The 21602-nt window shown below is 40.7% G+C and overlaps 1 protein-coding gene across 9 annotated transcripts in view; it reads left to right on the forward strand.

Moving 5' to 3' along the window:
- ARHGEF10 (Rho guanine nucleotide exchange factor 10) overlaps positions 1 to 21602 on the forward strand; it is a 182076-nt gene that overhangs the window by 129803 nt on the left and 30671 nt on the right. For all 9 annotated transcript variants that reach the window (XM_073336206.2, XM_073336205.2, XM_073336212.2 and 6 more), the window contains 4 exons: positions 17 to 103; positions 2238 to 2461; positions 3668 to 3825; positions 17297 to 17439. In XM_073336206.2, the coding sequence (XP_073192307.1) occupies positions 17 to 103; positions 2238 to 2461; positions 3668 to 3825; positions 17297 to 17439 (612 nt within the window). The remainder of the gene's footprint in view (positions 1 to 16; positions 104 to 2237; positions 2462 to 3667; positions 3826 to 17296; positions 17440 to 21602) is intronic.

Here is a 21602-nt window from a genome sequence, read left to right on the forward strand (position 1 = left end):
CATTCTTTCTTTCAAGATTGAATGTGCTGCTTATAATCCTGACCCTTACCTCTGTAGTGAAACTGAGCCAGATTCCTGTTCCATGGAACATGGTTTTCTGTGGGTAAGTTAAGTCTTCAGACACCAAGTGAGGCGTGGGTTTTCTTTTTCAATTTTTCTTTCTTATTTTTCTGTAAGAATTCACACTACATGGATTTGATATGCATGCACATTCTGAATAGCTAAATACTACAACAGAAATCCAGTAGTTTTGTCCCCATAATCTTGTTACTTTGTGAGCTCACATCCATGCTCACAAATTATTTGGTGACATGGTTTGTTAGAAATGCCCAAGAACTCAGCATAGCCATGCAGCTAATCTCAAATGAGTTGCAATAAAACTACATATGAGACCACAACGTACCATCATCCATTCCATAATTTAGAAATGTTTTAAAGAGTTTTAAAAAATTCGATTGGGACTATTTTTTATATCCTCTAGATGTAAAACTATGCTGGCATAATATTATTAACCCAATTATAAAGGCATTCCTACAAGCCAGAAAGTATAACTAATGGATTTTTTTAAAACCTCTGCCAATTTGAATAGCTTTTCCTTACATAATCAGATTCATGTTGTCACTCTTTTAGAGGCTGATATTTTGGCAACTTTCAGTAGTAGAAGCAAAAGGTGGAAATACTCTTTTTCAAAGGTCTGATTTGAGATGATCTGTGTAACTCACTCATGGCTTTGCTAATTATGAATACAGTCATCACAAAATCATGCCAATAAAATCTTTATACCACACCAGAATGTTCTTTTCTTCTCTTATAAATTATATATTATAATAATAATAATATAAAAAGTATTCCTATGTACACATTTATTTCTTTGCCCTAAAGTGGAAGTTCTCCCAGCATTCCCACCTCCCTAATGCACACTGGTATGACGTGCAGGGTTGGCAATATTTGATCTTTGTGCCGTGAGATATGTAGGGTCCAGTACCTCCCTAACCAACAGAGATAGAAATGGATAGTTAATACCATGGGGAGCTGGTAATCCTTTCCATTAGGGTACAGTACTTGTTTCAGGCCCTCAAATTATAGAAAATAATTAACCTTAAACTTCCAGATCTAGGTTTTATAGTGAAGCTATTATAGAGAATAGCGGGGAGGCGACTCACCCTTGCAGCGCCTCTTGCTGGCTGTCTAGGAATTAGCTCTTTTTACCAGCTCTGGAACGCCCTCTGTTGTTGGCCCCCGTGTCCCTCCCGGACCCCAGTGCCTTTTTTCCTGGGGTGCTGCCCCTCCAGGCAATACCCCACAGATCTGGGTCTCCCCTCCCCAGGGAACCCCCCACCCTCTATCCCCACCTTGCCTCAGCCTATGGACTACGGCCAGTCATCATCTAGCCCCCTTTCACTGGGGCCAACTGCAGTCTGTATAAGCCAGTCATCATAGGCAAGGGGGGTTTGGACCTGCTGCCTGTGCCTACCCTTGGGCTGCCCTGTTGCAACCCCAGTACCCTGTTTTAGGCCATCTGCCAGGCCTGTAGCTTGGGGCTTTTCCAGTATGGAGCCTTCCAGCTCCTCTGGCCTTCCCCAGCCCTGCTTCACCTCAAGTACCCTGGTACACTCCCCAGCAGCCAGGCCTATTTTCCACAGCTAGAGGAGACTCTGTGTGCTCCTGGCCCACTGCCCTCTTATAAGGGCCAGCTGGGCCCTGATTAAGTCAGCCACGGCCTGATTGGGGCGTGGCCCCCAGTTGAGGCTGCTTCTCCCAATCAGCCCCACTTTTTCTTCCCTGGCACAGGCCTCTCCCCGGGCTGTTTTAAGCCTTTAAAGGCAGGAGCAGGTGACTGCCCCGCTACAAGAGCTTTCTAAAACTTATTAGTTACAGAAGCATTATATCACACTAATGTTCTGTGTTATATTTGTATTACATTGCATTATGTATACACACAAGTCTCAAAAGGGTATATAATAACCTTCCTTTAGAAACAGAAGTGTCAGAACTGTGTATACAAGTGTGCTGAGAAAACCAATTTCATGTTTTTTTTGCAATATTTTAAACTATATTATGATTGGTGTTTTCTTGTAACTTTTTTTGTGTGCTAAATTAACACATGAAAACTCCTTTAAGTGCTTAGAATCTGAGAAGCTGTCTTTAATTAGTTTGCCATGTGTTTATCATGGTTAACTGTGATCTTGCCCTGGAAGGATGTTAATCTTTTCCTTTCTCGTTACTCTCTAATTCAGATTGGCAGTTGCACTAATCAGATGGGCCAAATTGCAATTGTCTCATTTCAAAACTCCAGTCCCAAGGTTATTGAGTGCTTCAATGTGGAATCACGCATTCTCTGCATGGTCTACATTCCAGAGGAGGAGAAACAGAAAGAGTTAAATGTGGCTCCAGAGTCTGAAAATGTGGCTACGAAAACCTCAAAAGTGCCTACTGTCTGCCTGGGCATGGAGGAAGGAAGGTGATAGTCAATTTCAAAATACTGCCTATAATTTACTTTGTTTACTACTCTACAATAAAAATTGTCCACCCAATTCTACGGGCACTTCAGAAAATCATATTAAAATGACACCTATGAGTAAACGGACGCATCAGTTATCCCAAGATCCTATCACATAATCCAGTAACAACATACATGTAATAAAAATTAACCTCCACACAATTTTTTTTAAAACTTATCATACATGGGATAAAAACCATAGAGACTAACAAATACCTCTGAAGAAAAAGGATTAATTCCTTTAAATAATGTAAAGACATAAGTACAGATTTTTAAGGATATTACATCATTCCATCATTTTAATAATCAGGAGGGTTTGAAAATGATGAAGTGCTGTTAGCAACACGAAAAGCAAGTAATTATTTACCTTTTTATAATGCTGCATTTGCAGGATTTGACAGAAATTTGTCATGCTAATAAAATAAAACACGTTGATGTTGTTTGTCATGTATGAACTTAGTCTTTTGACTAGGTTATCTCTGTACAGTAGTGAAAAACAGAAATAGGTTTATGTGACGTTGTTGGTATGGTAAGCAAAGGATGGAGGATGTAACTGTTGAGAACATAAGTATGAGAATTTGTGTTCTCTTCCTGCCAGTGTAAATAAGGGACTACTCTTTCTATAAAAATAATGCTGTAAATTTTCTAAATTTAAAGCAATAAAGCATAATCAGACTAGTTCTTTGCATGTGTAAACTGCTGTTCATGTCAGAGCTATCTATTTCCCTATCATTTCTGGCATATCCATCATGATAGTATATAGGTACCATGACAAAGAATTTAAAATTAAAATTGATTTCTGGTACTGAACTATTTTCTTCTTTCTTCTGTCAGGTAGGGCTGGATCCAAAGCTCACTGAAGTCAATGAAAAGACTTCACTGGGTTTTCAATCAGGCCCTTGAGAGGTACAGCTCTGGGTCCGTAAGGGGACAGTATCTTGTAGAAGAAGCGTCTCTCCAGCTGAAATGAAGTCTCCGTAATACAGGGAATTTATTGTTTGGGCATAAAGTAATAATGAAAAGGACTAGATGAACAGCATTTTTTAGCGTAATAAAGGGCCTTTATTTTTCCCCAATACTTTTATTACCATAAAACCTTTTGTGACCTTTATTGTAAGAACTGAATAAGACATATTTAAATTTTTCGCTTGCCTTTTTTTTTGGTAGCATTTCTATTTACAAGAGTCATCAAGGCTCAAAGAAAGTTAGACTTCAGCACTTCTTCACCCCAGAAAAATCAACTGTGATGAGCCTAACGTATCTGTCGCAGTACTTGTTTGCTGGTCTGGTTAATGGGAACATTGCAATCTACACAAAAGCAGAAGGTAGAGTAATAACATCCTGAGGAACTCCTGTGTCAATATATTTTGGCAGAAGCAGATTTCCACTGCTATATTTTTCCTTTCCTGAACAGCTTCTGAATTGAAGTTACTACAATTTGATGCAAACATTTACTTTTGAAATGTTTTCTTTATAGCCTTATGACTTTTGTTCTTTCCAAAGGATGGTGTGTGCTTGGCTGTTAGTCCTGATTTATTATTGTTCTTTCAGTATTGTTGTTATGCACATTGTTATCTGTCAGAGGCCCCACTCAGGATCAGGTCCCTGTTGTACTAGCTACTGTAAAACATATATAAAGACTGTTTCCTGCCTAGAGAGCTTACTATAGGTGATAACAATCAAGATACTGTATTTAACACAGTACAGATGCTAATGTCAATCTAGTTCCCAATATCTGAGAAGGGAAATGGTTTCTCTTTGCTAGCTCTTTTAGCAAATCCAAATTGAAATGGTGACTAAACTGTGTTGGGGGATAGATAGTTCCTCTCTAGATACATTGCTCATGCACCTCACAAAGAGGCCTCCCTTTCCCATTGCTCTTATTTGAGAAGGTTTTAAGGTATGGTTCACTTTGGACAGTGGGGAATCCAAAACAAGAGGTGTGAAGGATGCTTCTTTCCCACCAGCTACCATGTGTAGCCCAATGGCCCTCTCCTTGCCTCCCTCACTGAGCTCTCTTGTGGACTTTGCTCCAGGGACAGCTGCATTAGACCACAGGCCCTTTTAAGAATATTCCCCAACTGAATGTCAGGCCTGCTCTACACTACACAGTTAGGTCAGCTTAACTACATTGCTCAGGGCTGTGAAAAATGTCATGCCCTGTGCAACATAATTAAGCCGACCTAAGCCCTGGTGTAGACCCTGGAAGGTCGATGGAAGAATTCTTCTGTCGACCTAGAAACTGCCTCTCAGAGTGGTAGATTTACCACAGCAACAGAAGAACATCTTTCGCTTTGGCGCTGTAGCATTTCTACTTCAGACTTACGCACAGATAGGGAAGAACCTGTCCCTAATGTAGCAATGGGGTGGACTTGATCATGCTCAGGTGCATCCCACAACATCATTCCGATGGTCCCAATTGCTATATATGGCTGTAGGGCTGGGGACAAGGAGTGAATTGACAACCTCCTCAGAATGTGGTGGGTTTGAGCAGTCATTTAAGACTACAGTTGTCTTCACACAGGTGCTTCCAAGAAGGATGCACTCCACCAAAAAAGGGAGTTGCACCCCTTTGTAGGCGAGAAGAGATGCATGGATTCTCTGGGATCCACTTCTGCAGAGGCAATTAAGGAGAGGACAATCAGATAGCAGTACTGTACAGTATAAAGAACTTATCTAACAAGGATTGTGTTCAGGTTGCCTGAACCTTTGACATGGAAAATCTACATCCAGTCATTTCTGACTCATCTTGCAGTGTCTTCCCCTACCGTTTGCCTCACATCTGTTGTTACAGCTCTTTTTATGCCTAATAAAAATGTTACCAGTCATTTGTTTTCATATTAACATCAATTTTCCATATAGTTTGCTGCTGTGGTCATGTGTAAGACACAGTGTGCTTATCCAGACACAGTCAGTCCTGAAGGAGTGTTGTTATGAAGCACTGACCTATTTTATCAGACAGACTATTCTGAACTGTGGAACAAACGACACGGAGAATGTGGCCTAATAAGTATTTCATGTAATTTATCAGCACAGAATCAAAATGTCCCCTTTAGTTTTACAGTGTGTGTCAGTTTCCAGTCACAGACATCAGTTCAATGCACTAATAATTTGATGTATACAAATTAAAAGATTACACCAAAAAGTGAAATATTGGATATTTTCTAAATAAAAGCGTCTTGCTACACTAAGAATCATAAAATCATAGAATATCAGGGTTGGAAGGGACCTCAGGAGGTCATCTAGTCCAACCCCCTGCTCAAAGCAGGACCAATCCCCAACTAAATCAGACATTCTTATCTGCTTGCCCGTATTCAGAGAAAGGCAAATGCGAATCCCAGTGCACACTTTATGTAATTGGGCAGTGCGCTGGGGAGTTCCATGGGGTAAGGAAGGAAAAATCTTTCTTCCAGGCTGCATAGCCACTTCGCAGCTGCTATTGCAGGTTCAATCCTTGTTCCGTCCCACAAAAAACAGAATGGGCAGTGGATGTGTGTAGTCACAAATCCACCAGGTCTGCCTCATTCTATTTCTAGCCCCAAAATGATTCTCACCTGCCCCACTGCTTTCATCTGGTACAACACAAGCACAGCTTCAAATTGTCCAATGTGTACAGATGCCCATTTGCATTCCTGCAGGCCTGCCCCTCCCCCTTCTTTGCACCTACAGAACTTTTACCCATTTCACTGCAGTCAGAGCACACTGTGGCTGCAGGAAGGGGGGCAGGAATTGTCCCAAATTGTTCCTTTAAAGGGAAATTTAAAAGGCATGTTTAGCAAACTGAGGGGATGAAGAGGAGGACTGGGGAATTTTCACAGCCAAACTACCTCTCTTGCATATTTCTGTATGGACAACAATGTTTTATGTAACTCGACAACCATTTGTCAAAATGTTTTTACTTCCCCATTGTAAATCAGCTAAACAGCAGTAAGTAATGAACAAAGGTAAAGGAACATGGTCTTCTTAAAATCTAATCAATTTCAAAAAGTGAGCTATAAGTAATTTGAGATACTACCTGTGCCTCAAACTTTTCCTAGTTTATTTTCCTGATGTTCTATGAAACAGCCACACAGACAAAAGGACATTGTCCTAACAGTACAGTCCTATTTTACACATGTGAAAGTAGTGTTACTGGGGAAAAAATGAAACTGCCCATAACAAAGCGCTGTCGTTATAGGCAGTGTGGGTAGCACTGCTTTTTATTAAGGTTGCTTGACACTTTTCATTGTAAGACCCTGTTTTCAGTTGCTTAAAACTTTGCCAAATTTTAGCTGATCGGGCTGAAATTTTACATGCTGGGTATCTGATTGAGGCTGATTATTTATTTATTTTCTGCCAAAACAGTCCAGACATTATTGAGAACGAGGTTAAGGAAAAATACATCATTTTGCCCAGGCTACAAAAATCTGTGGCTCTTTCTTGAAAAGCTTTAGCTTCTCTATACTTTGGAGCAGAGACTTGAAATATGGCCAGAGGGTTGCCTTTATGGGGAGTAAATAGGGGTGTGCCTTTTGCCATCCTCATGTAAATCCACCAAAATTTGACCAAGTTATAAATCTTTGAAAAAATCACAGTTTGCACAAGAGACTTGGTAGAGCTTATTAGTTCAGTTCCCTTAAGATTCCATCCAGGCCTGGGGCTTAGCAGGACTTTCTATCCAATAGCAATTCCCGGCTGCTCTAGAACATACTAGGTCCAAGTAAAGGCAGTGGAACTAAGAGCAAGAAGCCTGACTCTCTTGTGCTTTCATTGACCCTGACCCTGCTGGGCCCAGACAGGCTAGAGGAGGAAGCTACCTGGTTTGAATGTATTGGGGGAACCTGGTGAAACAGGAAGAGGATATGGGATTGGATGCTGGAGGAGGGGGAAAATGGCGACTGGGAGTTGGGGAGAGATTGGGACTAGCTGGGACTGGGACGTGGAGCCAGGGAGAGAAATGAGGTGGTAGGGACTGAAAGCCAATGGGTGGAGGAAGAAGACTGAGATCAGATAAGGAGCCTGGGGAGTGGAGATTGGGATTAGCTAGGCAAAGAGACTAAGACTGGGAACTATAGAGGGAGGGGAGGGAAGACAGATCTGAAGAAGAGCCAGGGTATAGAGGTGAGAACTGGGATTCTCTGGGCACAGAAGTTTGGACAAGGAGTGTGAGGGTGGTGGACAAGAAACCTAGGGAATAAGAGAGACCTCCAGTGGGAACAGGGACAGTACAGGGTTAACTGGAGGTTGGAGGTGTGGGGAGGGGAAAGACAGATTGGACGAGAAGTCAGGAGGGGGGAAATGGCTGGGCAAGGGAACTGGGCATGGTGTGGGGGAGGAAGAGGAAACTTTTTTCCTCTTTCAGTTGTCATAATTCTACACATTAATGGTAATAGGTAGTAAAACTATTACAGTGTCTTGATTTTCAAGTTCACAATGTTACTTTGAGTTATTTCGAATATTTGAAATAAATGCACCAGTCACTTAGCAAAAGTTTTGCATTTTGCTTTAAAATTCATGCTAACTTGCTTCTCTTTTCTAGTTTTTCTTTTCCTCATTGAATGAAAGGGCAAAATTGTTAATCTCATTTGTATTATTACTTTGTGTATTGGCTTTGTATCATCGTTGTTGCAATTGAAAGGATGCTGTAAAGTAGCGTAGCACCAGCCTATGTGTCTTAGGTCATCTAATGACATGTGCCAGTCAACCATTATTGCTTTTTTGGTAGAATTACAAAATGAGAATTAGTGGATGGAGAAAAAGTGGTAAATGAAATACATATTTTGATTTTAATAAAGCATTTGATACAACATCTCAGTCTTACAATCAGAATTAATCCAAATCCATTTACGTATGAAAATTCTCAAGTGGATAGGAAAGGGACTGAAGAACCATAAACAAAAGATAATAAATGGCCAAGTAGGAAGTTGAAGGGAAGGGTGGAATTTATAGTGGGTTACTGCTGAGATCTGTATTAGGTCAAGTCTTTGACCCCATTCCTGCTGTATGATTTTAAACTAATAGGGCTCCACAGGGTGCAAATGCAAAGGTCACTCCTGCAGATCCAGCTGCAGGACTGAGGCATTGTCAGGGAAGAGTAAAGAACCCATTAAAGAAACGGTGATGATCCTAAACTAAGAGAAGCTGTAAACTCCAGTATAAAAAATCATATATAGGAAAGTAGAAGCATGGCCAGAAGATAATATTACAGTCCAACTTGGGGAGGAAAAAAAACAAAAATACTTAATGCATTGGTGAGATAATTATGCAAAACACAGATATTCATGGGATGCAGGCAGAAGAAACTTGGAAAGTGGAGATTTGGGAGTGATTGAACAGCCAAGTAGATGTGTTAGCTATGAGATATGGTAGCAGAAAAGGGTCAGTGCACATTTGTCTTGCATTCCCAGAGGCTTTGTGTCTCAGGACAGGAAAGTAACACTCAATTTTTATACAGTTTAGGTATGTTGCACCTGGAATATTGTGTTCAGTTTCAGGCACTTCACTGCCAGAAAAATGTTGACTTAGTGTGTGGAATTCAGAGAACAATAGCAGCAGTCATCCGGAGACTAGAAATATTGATTTATGAGTAAATAGTGAAAGAGTTTAGCTAAACAACCACTAAGTAACACCATGATAACAATCTGCCAACATTTGCAGGGGATTAACACCCAGGAGGATGAGGTATTATCCTGCAGAGTTAAAGGGGAACATAATGGGATGAAATTAGGAATGGGACAATTTAAATTCATAACAAACTTCCTGACAGTGAGACCACTCAGTCTGTGGAATAGTCTCCTAATGGAAGTGATGGGAGCCCCCTTTGTTTATGAGATTTAAACCTGGACTGAACAAAATACTGTTAACTGTATTTATATAAGAATTATAACATTCATAAACCAGTCGGAGAACACTTCAATCTCTCTGGTCACGCAATCACAGACATGAAGGTCGCTATCTTAAAACAAAAAAACTTCAAATCCAGACTCCAGCGAGAAACTGCTGAATTGGAATTCATTTGCAAATTGGATACTATTAATTTAGGCTTAAATAGAGACTGGGCGTGGCTAAGTCATTATGCAAGGTAGCCTATTTCCTCTTGTTTTTTCCTACCCCCCCCCCAGATGTTCTGGTTTAACTTGGATTTAAACTTGGAGAGTGGTCAGTTTGGATGAGCTATTACCAACAGGAGAGTGAGTTTGTGTGTGTATGGGGGTGGGGGGGTGTCAGAAAACCTGGATTTGTGCTGGAAATGGCCCACCTTGATTATCATGCACATTGTAGGGAGAATGGTCACTTTGGATGAGCTATTACCAGCAGGATAGTGAGTTTGTGTGTGTGGTTTTTGGGAGGGGGGTGAGGGGGTGAGAGAACCTGGATTTGTGCAGGAAATGGCCCAACTTGATTATCATGCACATTGTGTAAAGAGTTGTCACTTTGGATGGGCTATCACCAGCAGGAGAGTGAATTTGTGTGTGGGGGGTGGAGGGTGAGAAAACCTGGATTTGTGCTGGAAATGGCCCAACCTGATGATCACTTTAGATAAGCTATTACCAGCAGGACAGTGGGGTGGGAGGAGGTATTGTTTCATATTCTCTGTGTGTATCTAAAGTCTGCTGCAGTTTCCACGGTATGCATCCGATGAAGTGAGCTGTAGCTCACGAAAGCTTATGCTCAAATAAATTGGTTAGTCTCTAAGGTGCCACAAGTACTCCTTTTCTTTTTGTTAACTGTACAAGAGCGATGGACTAGCAGTGGTACTGAAAAAGATAAATACTATTATCCTGGTGTTGGCTTTATGTCCTTATCCATACTACAGGAAATACCTTGTATACTGCAAATATTGAGTTAGTTACCTAATCTTATTTACTTACTTAAGGCAGATACTTTCAGTGCCACCTATGTAGGTGACTTAAAAGAAGTTGGAGTCAGATAAAGTCTATGATGTTTTATATTCGACTGGAATCCTGCCATTTGATATGCAATATTGGTTCGTATTTGGAAAATACTGTTTACTGTGCTCACCATTTGCACGTGCAGCGAAGGGTTTTCCTAGGCATATGAAGATGCACTCTGTAATCAGAGGAAAGCAGGGATGAGCCCTAAAATAGTTATCCCCAGATGATGGGAAATGTGCTATTATTTGCAAACATCATTTTGCTTTTAAATCCATTGTCCTATCCTCAAGAAATTAAATAAATCACTCGCCACTGTTCATATACCACGTGATATAAAAATGTGTGTGCTCCACTGCACAAATAGACTAACAAACCCTATTCCCAGGGTTGTGCTGGCAGCATTATTGAAATCATCAATGGTGCTGCTGAGTAAGACAGGAAGTTACCAAACAAAAAGATGCATGTTAAATTCAGCTCAGTTGACGGCACCAGGAGCGGGGCGGTGGAATGAATGCAAGCTATAAATGGACATTTTGACAGGGAAAGTAATTTTTTAAATCGTGTTGTATCATACCAAGAACCGAGAATAAAACTAAATTATACAATAATACAGTTTGCCTTCAGACTATTACATGGAGGAAAAAAATGTTCCCCCACCCCAAGAATGCTGTTCTAGTCCCTGCTTGTCCCTCCCCACCCATCCACTGGGACCCGTGTCTCCCTCAGCTGGGGAGTTTCCCTTCTCTTACCCACACAATGCATGAATTGGTGATGCCAGGAGTTGAGTTCTCAGTGGACTCTGCTGTACAAAAGTAGATTCCCTGTTCACCAGCTCACAGCACCATTTGGCTCAGCTGCCCCTCCATCAGAACAGAAGGGTGGCTGGGCCAAATTTGAGTGGTGTTACAACCCCATTCACCGGGTTGCAACCAGCCTTTTGTTCCACCTACCTGATTTACAGGTGCAATTAGGTAGTTAAAGGTCAAGTATTACCACCTGTATCCTCAGTTTACTGCAGCATAAAACTGCAAAAATAATTATTTGTAGGTGCAAATGTTACACTGACAGACCCCTGTTGTCGCGGTCGGGATTGAACCTGTGACCTCTGGAGCTAAATGCATGAGCCTCTACTGCACGAGCTAAAAGTTACATGGCTGTTAGCTAAGGCTATAGAGGAGACTCATTAATCTCTCTCTCAGTGGTCTCAGTGCCACTAGATGGGACTGAACACCACATCCAGGAGGTGTGTGGGTTACACAAAATTAGAGAATGATATTGAAAATCAAGCACATTGCACAAACACATTATAGCATCAAGACCATTGAGGTCCCAATCCGGCATTTTTTGCATACCCAAAATCTCACTGAAATGCTGAGTTTTGGATTTTCACAGAATGTAGATGTGAGCCCATTGTGCTATCAGTACCAATAAAAAATGACTTTTGGAAAGTAATTTTTGATCCACATAAATGAAGAGTCTCTGAAGAGAGTTTTCAGAGTAACAGCCGTGTTAGTCTGTATTCGCAAAAAGAAACGGAGTACTTGTGGCACCTTAGAGACTAACCAATTTATTTGAGCATGAGCTTTCGTGAATAAATTGGTTAGTCTCTAAGGTACCACAAGTACTCCTTTTCTTTCAGAAGAGAGTGACTACTAAAACCAAATTCTGTTAGGTCAAATTGGATTAAAGTTTTTTAAAATTTTGAAAACAAAATTAGTATCTGTAATGGATATCAGGTGGTGATCTTCCTTTCTATTTTAATGCATATATGACATATTACATATAGTGACTATATATGAAATTTGATCAAAATTAACTAAAGAACGACTTGATTCTGCAATCCCTTATTCACATGAGTAGTTGTATTGAAGTCATCATGAGCACTAAGGGCATAATCCAGACACTTTCTGAAATCAATGAGAGTCTTTTCATGCCCTTCAGTGAATGAAGTAAGTGGAAAAGATATCCACTGTCTTCAGTTTATATTGAATCAGGCCTTAAATGCCTAACTTTTAAAAATAAATGATGACCCTGAAAGAAACGAGGTAGGAATACATTGGGAATCATTATACATTTCAGTTATGTTTTACACCAAATTCAGACATGCAGGAAATAAACAGACTAGTGCATTTATGTCTCAGAAGAAATGGTGTTGTCAATGAACAAGATAGTCTCTAGTTGAATTTAATGTGTGATTCATTTCTGAAAAGCGACTATATTAAAAAAAAAAGCAGCTTTTTACTCAGCAGATCTACTCGTGGTGCAAATCGAAAGTCTGTACTTTAGCGGACATAGTAAAACTATGCCATTTTTTACTGCTCTTACCCCTGAAGAAGCAAAATAGCTCGGGGACAGTGAACTGGATTCTGTTTTGACTTGCACATAATCAACGTAAATAGACTTCCAAGTGTAGGGCACTTGTGCATCTCTGTTATCTTCAAATTATGTCCTCAATTATACAGTTATTCAATCTCCACCTCAGTGCTTAATTTGAGGACAATGTGGTTGAAGTGAGGAAGGCACATGGCACTAAATTTTGTTATTATTGGTGGTGATGCCTGAGTCAGAGGGAACACAGATTAGCTTTACATCAAAGGTAGAGTTTGCAGGGCTATTAATTGGAAACACTCTTCTCACTCGTAGACTGAATTCATTTGATATGGAATTGTTGTGATACAATGAATACGGAACTCAGTGTCTTCTATACGAAGATACTTTTCAGATTAGAACCACATTCTAAGCATGTGTCAAGAACAGTAATATAGATGCAGATATCAGAGGCAATACAGTTTATGAGTGCCACAATTTTGTTTGGGTCCTGATTCTGCAAAGCACTTATGCATGCGTTTACCATTATTACTATTGTTGTATTACAGTGGTGTCCAGGAATCCCAGACAGGGATTAGTACCCCATTGTTCTAAACACTATATAGGCGGGTAGCAAAGATAGAGTCACTGCCCCAAAGACCATATAATCTATATAAGAGTTTATGTAAGTATATGCTTAAATTGAGCACATGTTTATGTGTTTTGTTGATGTCAATAAGTGGGCAATGTTACTGGAGCTCACACAGGCGACAGATAGGTATGCAAGTAAGGTGACATTTTCTTAGTGTAACCACACAGATATTAGAAACAACTAAATTTTATATATCTTATTAATAAGACAAGGAACATAAAAGGCAATAAGAAGAGGTTCTATAAATACATATGAGCAAGAGAAAGATGAAAGAAAGTGAAGGTTCGCTACGTGGCGGAGAAGGAGAGCTAACAATGGACAGCGTTAAGAAGGCTGAGGTGTTTAATGCCTATTTTGCTTCAGACTTCACTAAAAGAGATAATTGTGACCACATGTTTAACACAATTAATACGAACAACAGGGGGGAAAAACACAAGCCAGAAGAGGGAAAGATCAGGTTAAAGAATATTTAAATAAATTAGATGTATTCAGGTTGGCAGAAGCTGATGAAATTCAAGGTATTTAAGGAATTAGCTGAAGCAATCTCAGAACCATCAAGTGATCATTATCAAGAACTCATGGAAAACTGGTGAGGTCCCAGAGGACTGGGGAAGGGTGAACATGTATCTATCTTTAAAAACAGGAACAAAGAGGACCCAGGGAGTTATAGACCAGGAGCCTAACTTCAATGCCTGGAAAGATATTGGAACAAATTATTAAACAATCAGTTTGTAAGCACCTGAAGAATAATAGGGTGATAGCGTGGGGGAAATTGCTGTTGATCTAACCCCTTCCCATTCTGCGGCACAATCTATGCACTGTATGCAACATATGCAAGAGCTGTAACGCAAGAGGCCTACAGACCTGTATCCTGTACGACTTGGCTTAAGCTAAAAGCATTTACGTATGCTAGGCTGTGGCACTTGACCCAGATAATGGACTAGGCCAATCTCTAACTAGAAAAGAACCAAAGGGCCTCCGGAAAAGACCCTAGCTGTCCATTATATGCACCCTCCACCCTGCAAAAGTCCCTAGTCAAAATGCGCCACAGCAAACCGCAGATCTGCATAATAACAAGGTGCGTCAGCACTGTGCTAATTATGAAACTGTCTTTCCATTATTCCTTATAAGGCTTTATTAATAATGCTTGAGCGGTGGGGCAAAAAAAAAACTAATAAGGAAATGCATCGTGTGGCTTGGATTTGGACCTATATAAGACTGGTTTTATAGGGACAGGAGAGAGAGAGAGACCAGGGTGGCACCTGCATGTGATCATCTCTGTCTTCCTCTCCCTGCATGCTTGTATTCAATAAAAGGCCTCAGACTGTTTGAACCAAACAGATGGTGTGACTCATTTTCCACAACATAAGTAATAGCCAAACAAATCATGCCAAACCAACTTAATTTCCTTTTTTGACAGGACTGCTAGCCTAGTGAATAGCAAGGAAGCTATAGACTTGATATATCTTGAAGTTGGTAATGCTTTTGACATGGTCCCACATTAAATTTTCACAAGCAAACTAGGGAAATGTGAAATTACAATAAAATGGGTGCACAACTTGTTGAAAGAGTAGTTATACATGGTTTGTTGTCAAACTGAGAGGATGTAGCTAGTGGGATCCTGCATGGGTCTCTCCTAGGTTTGATACTATTCAATATTTTCATTAATGACTCGGATGATGGAGCGGAGAGTATGTTTATAAAATTTGTGCATGACCCCAAGGTGGGAGAGATTGCAAGCCCTTTGAAGGACAGGATCAGAATTCAAAATTACCTTATGGGAGAATTGGTCTGAAATCAACAAGATAAATTCAATAAAGACGTGCAAAATACTACATTTAGGAAAGAAAAATCAAATACACAAATACAAAATGGTGAATATCTGGCTAGGTGCTAGTACTGCTGAAAGGGATATGAGGGCTATAGTGGGTCACAAATTGAATATGAGTCAGCAATGTGATGCAGCTGTGAAAAAGGCAAATATCATTCTGGGTGTCTTAACAGGAGTGTTATATGTACGACCTGAGTGGTAATTGTCCTGCTCTACACAGCCCTGGTGAGGTCTCAGCAGGGGCACTGTGTCCAGTTTTGGGCACCACACTTTAAGAAAGATGTGGATAAATTGGAGACGGGCCAGAGGAGAGGAAAAAAAGACCAACAAAAGGTTTAGAAAACTTGACCGATGAGGAAAGTCTTGAGAAAAGAAGACTGGTTGTGGAGGGGATCTGATAAGTCTTCAAATAAGTCAAGGGTTGTTATAAAGAGGACTATGGGATCAATTGTTCTCCATGTCTACTGAAGGAAAGACAAGAAGGAATGAGCTTAATCTACAGTAAGGTAGATTTTGGTTAGATACAAGAAAAAAAACTTTCTAACTATAAGAATAGTTAAGCTCTGGAATAGGCTTCCAAGGGAGGTTGTGGAATCCTGTCATGGGAGGTTTTTATGTACATGTTAGATAAATACGTGCCAGGGATGGTCTAGGTTTAATTAGCCCTGCCTCAGTGCAAAGGGCTGGACAAGATGATCTCTCAAGCTCCTTTCCAGCTTTACAATTCTATGGTTCTACGAGAACATTATAGATGATAGTGCAGTATTGTGGGTATTTAATATTGAGTGTTCACAACAGAAATAAACTAATGTATGTGAAAGCTATTAAAATTATTATTTAATTCTATATGCGATTCAAAATGTAGGTATGAAAGTAGCATGCAAAAAATATTCAAAACAAGGTCATGTTGCTAAAAACAAAATCTCTGACAAAGCAATCTGCTGTGATTTCTTTAATCTTCAACTTCTGCTTCAAAAAGATGTCAAACAGCAGTCTGGCCACTCTGATAAGTGGTGGCATGGAGGCTGAAGCAGAAGGATACTGTATTCCTGATCTTACAACACGCATTTAGGCATAATCTAATTTTGGCCTGCTATATCCAGTCTGAATCAATTTCTGGATGGTTTGTAACCAGAATGAATTCTCCATAAAACTGAACTATACACAGAAGATATGGCACAAAATGAGTCTATAATTTCTTTTAAAATGCATTTCTGAAAGTTAAGAATCTAGTAGCAGAAAGTCCATCCCATCAAGTTTCTGATAGACAGATACTTTAACATGGTAGTAGAAGCTGTAGTAAAACTGTCATTGACTGCTTCATACATCTGGACTTCGAGCCTTGCTAGCACGAAAGGTCATTCATCTTGTAATAGGCCGGCTATGGGCTCCTTCTTCCTGGAGAACGACTATAGTTGTGTGAAATTCTCATAAATGAATGCTTTGAGATTTGGACTGCAGTTAGTGGAGAGTTAGATGAGACGAACAGTTGGGTTCTGCTCTGTAAAGCGCCACTTTGAAAATGGCAATGTGGTGTTCCATGTTAATAGCATCCAACTGAATACATATAAAATTTGCTTAAATACCAAACGAATAGGGTTTTTTCTGGCTGCCATCTCTTCAAACTCAGCATAGACTCTGAAAGTCCAACTGTGTTCTTTCCTTCTCATACATCATCACTACTTGTAAAGATACCGCAGGCCAGTTGGATGCTTGGTTGCACTTCTGCCTCCCCAAAGTCTTGAAATTGTGCCCTGCGTTACACCTGCACAACCCACTGATTTTACACAGGTCTAACTAAGGCCATAGTTTGGACCAGAGATGTTACACAGTTGTCAACAAGAAACCAAGTGAGCTTGCAGTGTCACTACTTGTATCCTGCATGTAGGGAAATGCTTTCTTGTAACTGATAATTTTTACTTTTACAAGTTTCAGGTTGATTGCTAGCTAGTCATATAGTAAGTCTCTGTGTTTGTCTGTTACTACTTTTGTTTTATAGATGCTAATAGCTCAGTCACTGCTGGGTGAGGCATACTGCTTTCCGAACTATTTGTTTTTAAGTGAATTTGAAAATCAAAAAGTACATTGTTATTGTGTGTAACATTTCATCTTGCTTCTTTTCTTCTGTAAAGATGGAGCCTGGAATTCAGACCCCCAGAAAGTAGTGAAATTAGGGGTTCTGCCAGTTAGAAGTCTACTCATGATGGAAGATACCATTTGGGCTGCGTCTGGTGGACAAATTTTTATAATCAGTACTGAGACACATACTGTAGAGGTAAATGCTTTTACAAGTATTATTTGCGTATTGTGCCATGAAACATTATTATTCTAAATAACAATGGATAGACTTTAAGCATTAAAATTTGGTTCAGAGAACCTATAAAATCCACTGAATCCTCTAAGAGATGTAGTTTTGAGTTGTTTAACTTTTTTTCGGTTAGATTTCACTTTCTCTGCACTTTGAATTTCTCTTATATTGGCATTTGTTGCCAATATAATTTGTATGGATTTTTGGTCTGATTTTTACCCCCTTAAATTGTCATGTAACTTCTGGAAACTGCAGGGTATTTTGTGTAAGGACTAGCTCTAAAAGCTAGACCCAAGAGAGCTGACAGAGAGAGTGAGTGAGTGCTGGAAATCAGCATGAGTTGTCTACTAATTTGGAGACCAGGACTCTTGGGGTACGTATATACAGTAATTGGGAGGTGTGGTTCCCAGTTTGGGTGGACATATCTGTGCTAATTCGAATGCTGCTCAAGCTAGAGCACTAAAATTAGAACTATAGCTGCAGCTGCACAGGGGGTAGCTCGGGCTAGCTGCCTGACTACTATCCCTTAACGAGATGAGATAAGGAGCTTGGCTCGTTTAATCTAACAAAATGAAGGAGGAGGGGAGAAAGGGTTGCTTTCTATAAATACATCAGAAGGATAAATGCCAGGGATGGAGAGGAGTTATTTTATTTAAGGGCCAATGTTGCCACAAGAACAAATGGATATAAACTGGCCATCAATAAATTTAGCCTTGAAATTAGATGAAGGTGTCTAATCATCAGAGGAGTGAAGTTCTGGAACAGCCTCCCAAGGGGAGCAGTGGGGGCAAAAAACCTAACTCGTTTTAAGACTGAGCTTAAGTTTATGGAAGGGATGCTATGATGAGATTGCCTACAATGGTATATGGTCCATCCACGATTGCTGATAGCAAATATCTCCAATGGACAGAGATGGGACATTAGATAGGGAGGACTGTGAGTTACTACAGAGAATTCTTTCCTCTGTGTCTAGCTGGGTGACCTTTCCCATATGCTTAGGGTCTAACTGATCACCATATTTTGGGTCGAGAAGGAATTTCCCCCCAGGTCAGACTGGCAAAGACCCTGAGAGGAAGGGGGTTTGCCTTCCTCAGCAGCATGGGGCATGGGTCACTTGCTGGTTTGAACTAGAGCAAATGGTGGATTCTCTATGACTTGAAGTCTTTAAATGAAGAGTTGAGGATTTCAGTAACTCAGTCAGAGGTTAGGGATCAATTTCAGGAGTGGGTAGGTGAGGTACTGTGGCCTGCAACATGCAGTAGGTCAGATGAGATGATAATGATGGTCCCTTCTGGCCTTAAAGTCTTTGAATTTATGAAACACCCTGTATGGCTAGCTATGGCTCGAATGCAGTCTGTAGGCACTGGCTCAAGCAAAGCTACTGGGCAGACAAACCCTGAAAGACAAGCTTGGGTCCAGGCAACAGTTCTGCTTCTGTGCAGCTAGGTGTGGCTTTTTGCCTTGTGGAGACTTCTTAACACACCCATAATCTTCCCTGTCTTCTCTCCTCAGCCATCAGTAAAATCTTCCTGTGTCTGACTGTGGCAGGCCAGTTGAAGCAGTGAATATACTTGGGGGGTATGGGGAACTTCCATCACAAGGCTGATTGGCCAAGCACCAATGTGGAGTGCTCTCTCCAAGTGATCAGTTCAAATTAGCAACAATGAGTGAAGACTTCTGTCTGACAAAAAGTCCTTGGACACGGTTTCAGCTTTTTTCACATCCTGAGGGCTGTCAAAGGAAAGGAGGGAGTCACGCAGCATGTTCCTCCATATCTTTCTTCCCTTCTCCCTACTGCTCTTTCCTTGTTGCAGGTTTATATCGCCACACACTCTGGGACCCAGCTGTACACTGCCTCAGTAGGCTCATTAACATTCCTCTCACAGAATTGCTTGGGCCAAATTCTTACATGATTTGCATGTAGCCAAACTAACATCATTGATTTCAGTGGAGTTGCATGTGTGTGACCGGGAGGAAAATTCACTCTAGACTGTTCACTTAGGCTAGCTGTTAGACTGGGTAGCCCAGTCCCAAAGTGCTGTTCCTCTTCACAGGTACAATGGCTAGTGCAGGAGCATCTGGCTGAAGAAGAAAGGATCTTTCACGTTTCTTTTACACTCAGAATAGGGAAAGGAATACTGGAGGATGAATTCCAGTGAATCATGCTGACTTCTGTAGAAAACCCTTCTTTCAAGACAGATGGAATTTCGAGAGTCCAGGCAGTTATTCAGGATTGCTTTGCCAAAGAGATTTACACCCTGTGCCTGTTCCAGATCTTCCACCACTCTATCGGGGGCATGGCTTAGTGGCCTAAACATAGGGGGCTTAAATCCTAACAGGAATAAGTCTTTCCTTCCCCCCTGCCAGGAAGATACTTTATGTTCCATGAATTTTATGACATGGAATTCTTTCAGATGAGAGTCTGCGGAGAGAGCCACAGTCTCCTTGCTTGTGTGATTTATTATAAATTTTGTTTCACTGTTGATCGTGGTTCTCCTCACTGTTGTCTGTTTGGTATGCTTGGTAGCAGGATTCATGGCTTGGGAGGTGATAGTGAGTTTTCTACTTCCTTCTTTCTATAGCTACAGTTGCTGGGATGACTTGTTTGATCTGAGTGAATGCTCCCACTTTTCAATTTTTTTCTATTTTGTCTTTCTTTGAACATTTTTTTTGCTTGTGTGCATGGTTCCATGTGGTTATGGGAAAGGTGAATTGGTGGGAGATTGAGGTGAACTACCTATGGGTAGGAACCTTTACAGGACATAAGCCCTGGGATATCTGAAGCTCTTAAACAGCTTTGGTAAATCCCCTTGTCTCTCACTGAGACATGCCCTGAGTGACTCCTTTCAATGAGAGGGGACGTGAAGGAGGAATGAGCATCCTCTACCCTGCAGCAAAGCTTCTGCTTTAGCTGGATAAGAATGAGGCAGCTTGGATGCACTCAGCTGGTAATATTGTTAAAGCATTCCTCCAGGGCAGAGACCAAACTTCCTGGGATAGGATGCTGTGCATCTGTACATCACTAGTTCATGTGTAGAAATGATAATGCCAAATCCTCATCCCACACCTCTTCCTGATGAGGCACTGCCTGCCTTTTAGGGATCTTATTTTCATATATTGCCTCAGCCAGCAATCCATGCCTTTACTATGTGTGGAACTCCCTCTCCTCTGAAATCTATCTTACTCCACCTCTCCCTGCTTTTTCAAAGCTCTCTGAGCCTTCATTTCTCATGCTGTTGTTTTTTTGTTTTTTTTAAATCACCACTGTTGGCCCTTTATATATTTCTGTTGGCTCTCATTCTCCACCCCCTTTTTTCTGTATGGATTGGGCTCCCTCAAATTCATTTTGTTTTAATGTAAATATGTTTTAATGTAAATAATATGTTTTAATGGTAATGTTTCAGTGTGTTTTTGGAAATGGCACAGTGCCCTGAGCCCCTTGGCAAGGGATACTTTGGAAAGCAAGGAATTGCTGTTGCCTAGTGTTAAGGATCCCAGTACGCATTTTGCCCAAGTGTAGGGGTTTGCCCTTGCCCACTACTTTCTCTCCCCCTAATGTACTATTTAGCATTCTGGGTCCTGTTTCCCTGCAGACCTCCCACCAAAAGGTGGCAGCATTTCAGTATTGCTGTTGGGTCTAGACCCTGATCCTGTGGTTATCTCTGTGCAAACAGACTCATGCAGGATTGGGGCCTCACTTGTAAAATATCCCAGTATTTTATGGGCTGAAAGTCACTGTGTAAATGAAAAATAATCCTATTTTTCAAGACTTGGCTAATTATAGACAAACTACTTTAGTTTGGAAGATTTAAGTGGAATGATCTGAAATGTGTTAAACAAACAGAAATTTCCTGTGTTTATGTTGCCCAAATATTGTAATTTTTTTAAAGTATCAAAAGTCAATCACCATTTCATGAACAAAGAGACCCATTATGTGGAGCTTGCTATGCTTGAGAAACCATGGTTCAGTTTTTGGCATAGCTATTTAGGCCTGGAATCTCAACTGAGTTTGCACTGTGCAAGTGGGCAACCTCTGAAAAGAAAGAATTCAACTATGCAATACACTGTCAAAACAATAGTGGGCCATGTCAGGCTCCAGTGTTGGAAAGACCGACTGTGGCATCCAAAAT

This window comes from Lepidochelys kempii, chromosome 3 (assembly GCF_965140285.1).
Source record: "Lepidochelys kempii isolate rLepKem1 chromosome 3, rLepKem1.hap1, whole genome shotgun sequence".
NCBI classification, from domain to species: Eukaryota; Metazoa; Chordata; order Testudines; family Cheloniidae; genus Lepidochelys; species Lepidochelys kempii.